This window comes from Acyrthosiphon pisum, chromosome A1 (assembly GCF_005508785.2).
Source record: "Acyrthosiphon pisum isolate AL4f chromosome A1, pea_aphid_22Mar2018_4r6ur, whole genome shotgun sequence".
Taxonomy (NCBI): Eukaryota; Metazoa; Arthropoda; class Insecta; order Hemiptera; family Aphididae; genus Acyrthosiphon; species Acyrthosiphon pisum.
Genome location: NC_042494.1, coordinates 57,910,441 through 57,912,900, shown reverse-complemented (window position 1 = coordinate 57,912,900; position 2,460 = coordinate 57,910,441). Strand labels below are relative to the sequence as shown.

Genomic DNA, 2,460 nt, shown 5'->3' with positions numbered 1-2,460 from the left:
TCAAAAACTTTATAAACAAAACATCGTACCGTTTTCGTGACGCCCGAGCGTCCGTGCGTCCGTCACTCTCTTTTTTTTCGATACCCCTCACATAAGAAGTTTCACTTCAAAAATTATAAAGATTCTAAAAATATCATCGTAAAATCAATACATCCACCAATACGCCGAGAATCTATAATATCGAATTTAATATTAAAAACGATTTTATAAGTTTAATATAAAATTTTAAATATTATAGGAAAATTTGGGGAAAAATATTTGAAGAATCATAGTCGAAAACTTTTTAACACCACGAGAAGAAAACGACTATTTCCAGAACGCAGAAATCATATTCGTAATTCAGTTAATGGACCTGATGAAGATTATGGGTTGGCGGAACCGTTGGTCAATGATTTGTTACCAGAAATTTTTTTAAAAAATCAAAAAAAATTTCTTATGTCATTAGCAGGGCTCGTAAGTTCATGCATTTGCATATCAATCTTGCTAAGTTGTATTTAATGCTAGATGACATAGAAATCTATTTCAAGGTACCACAGTTAAATATGTGAAATCTTATTTTGCATGTTTTTGCATATTTAGAGGTTTTTTGCCTATTTGGCATATTTATGCATACTTCTACTTTATCGGGCATATTATACAATATTCTATTAGCATCTATCAAAAATGCAAATGAAAAATATGTATAAAATTAAAAATAGAAATTGTATTATCTTTTCTTTTCTTATCTTCTTGATACTCGTAAATTTAACAATAGTTTCTTGGAACGACTAGGTCTACGAGGACTAACGACATCCGTCCATAAACCGCGTTATCGGGGCCTACGAATACCTATCGATTCTACGAACCGTCCTTTTATTCTAACTGGAGACTGTTTCAGTCGTTATTTTGACGTGTGTGCGTGTATGTTTGTTTCGTTAAATCCAACAATAATATTAATATCCAACATGCCGAAAGAAAAACCGTCTTCGGCCTTCAAACTAAAGCAATTAGTTACTGATTTTGGTGAAAATATATTCTCAACCGACAGTAAAATATTATTTTGCAAGGTTTGTGAAATAAAAATAGCTAGTGAAAAACGCTTTAGTATTGTGCAGCATATTAATACTGAAAAACACAAAGCATCACTTATTCGATTTCAAAAAAATAATGAGCGGAAAAATTTGCAACAACTTATGCCTACAACTTCAAAAAAGTCAGACTTTAATCTAGATTTATGCGGAGCTATGTTGCCAGCAAACATTCCGTTAAACAATCTGGCCAATCCACAGTTTAAAAGTTTTCTCGCCAAGTATACTGGACAAAATATTCCTGTCGAATCTACATTGCGGATTGGATATATTGATGACTGCTACACCGAGAAAATGAATGAAATCAAAAAACTTATCAATGGGAAAAAAATATGGATTTCAATGGACGAAACGACTGACATCGAAGGAAGGTATATAGTCAACACAATTATTGATATTCTGTCACACGATGTCCCCGGTGAAATATTTTTAATTAATGTCGAAGAACTTGATAAAACAAACCACAGCACTATTTGTAAAGCGTTTGACAGATCATTGTTCTTAATTTGGCCTGAAGGGTTACATTTTAATGACGTTCTGTTGTTTTTAACAGACGCGGCGCCTTATATGAAGAAAGCAGCACGTCATTTACAAGTATTTTACACTAAAATGGTGCATGTAACGTGTCTTGCGCATGCATTACACCGAGTAGCAGAAGACATTCGTTCACATTTTCCTGTTGTTGATGATTTAGTGGCTAATGTGAAAAAAATTTTCCGCAAATCCCCACATCGCTTACAAATATTCAAAACACTTGAACCTGATTTACTTCGGACTACCCGAAGACATGACCCTTGATGATTTTTCGTATTTTAAATATGCACCAATCACCTCTACTGACGTTGAAAGGTCATTTTCAAAATACAAAAATTTAGTCACAGATAACCGTCGTTCATTAAAGCTTGACAACATTAGAAAATCGATGATAGTACAATGTAATTTCTAAGGTAAATATAAATTTTGTAGTTAAGTTATTAATGTTATTTTAGTATTAATGAATAAATTTGTCTTAAAAGTTTCAGATTTAAAATGAATAACTGACAAAGACGATGTAACACAGTTCATGAAGCTCAGGAATAGTATTAAATAGTATTTAAAATCTATTTTTTTTTAATTGTAACATAAAAATAATAAAATATAGCTATAAAAAAAATGAATGGATAATTCATGTTATTTCAAAAATAAAAAAAATATTAAATATAAATAAAAAAATTTTAAGTAAGCATTTTTAAGTGCATAATTTGAGATTTTTAGTGCATATAAATGCATATTTTTTAACTTTTTAAGGCATATTTCAAAGCATATTTTCCAATTTTAAGTGCATAAATGCATGCTTATTTAGGCATTTTTTAGGGCATAAACTTACGAGCCCTGATTATCATATTATCACGCA

General features: G+C 30.9%; 1 protein-coding gene across 1 annotated transcript; it reads left to right on the top strand.

The window, feature by feature from the left end:
- The first annotated feature begins 424 nt into the window (after positions 1-424).
- LOC107884995 lies at positions 425-2,171 on the top strand. Its single transcript, XM_016808226.2, has 2 exons — positions 425-2,014; positions 2,084-2,171. Exon 1 carries the CDS (start codon positions 903-905, stop codon positions 1,863-1,865), a length of 963 nt encoding a protein of 320 aa, XP_016663715.1. The 5' UTR covers positions 425-902; the 3' UTR covers positions 1,866-2,014; positions 2,084-2,171.
- The last annotated feature ends 289 nt before the right edge of the window (positions 2,172-2,460 follow it).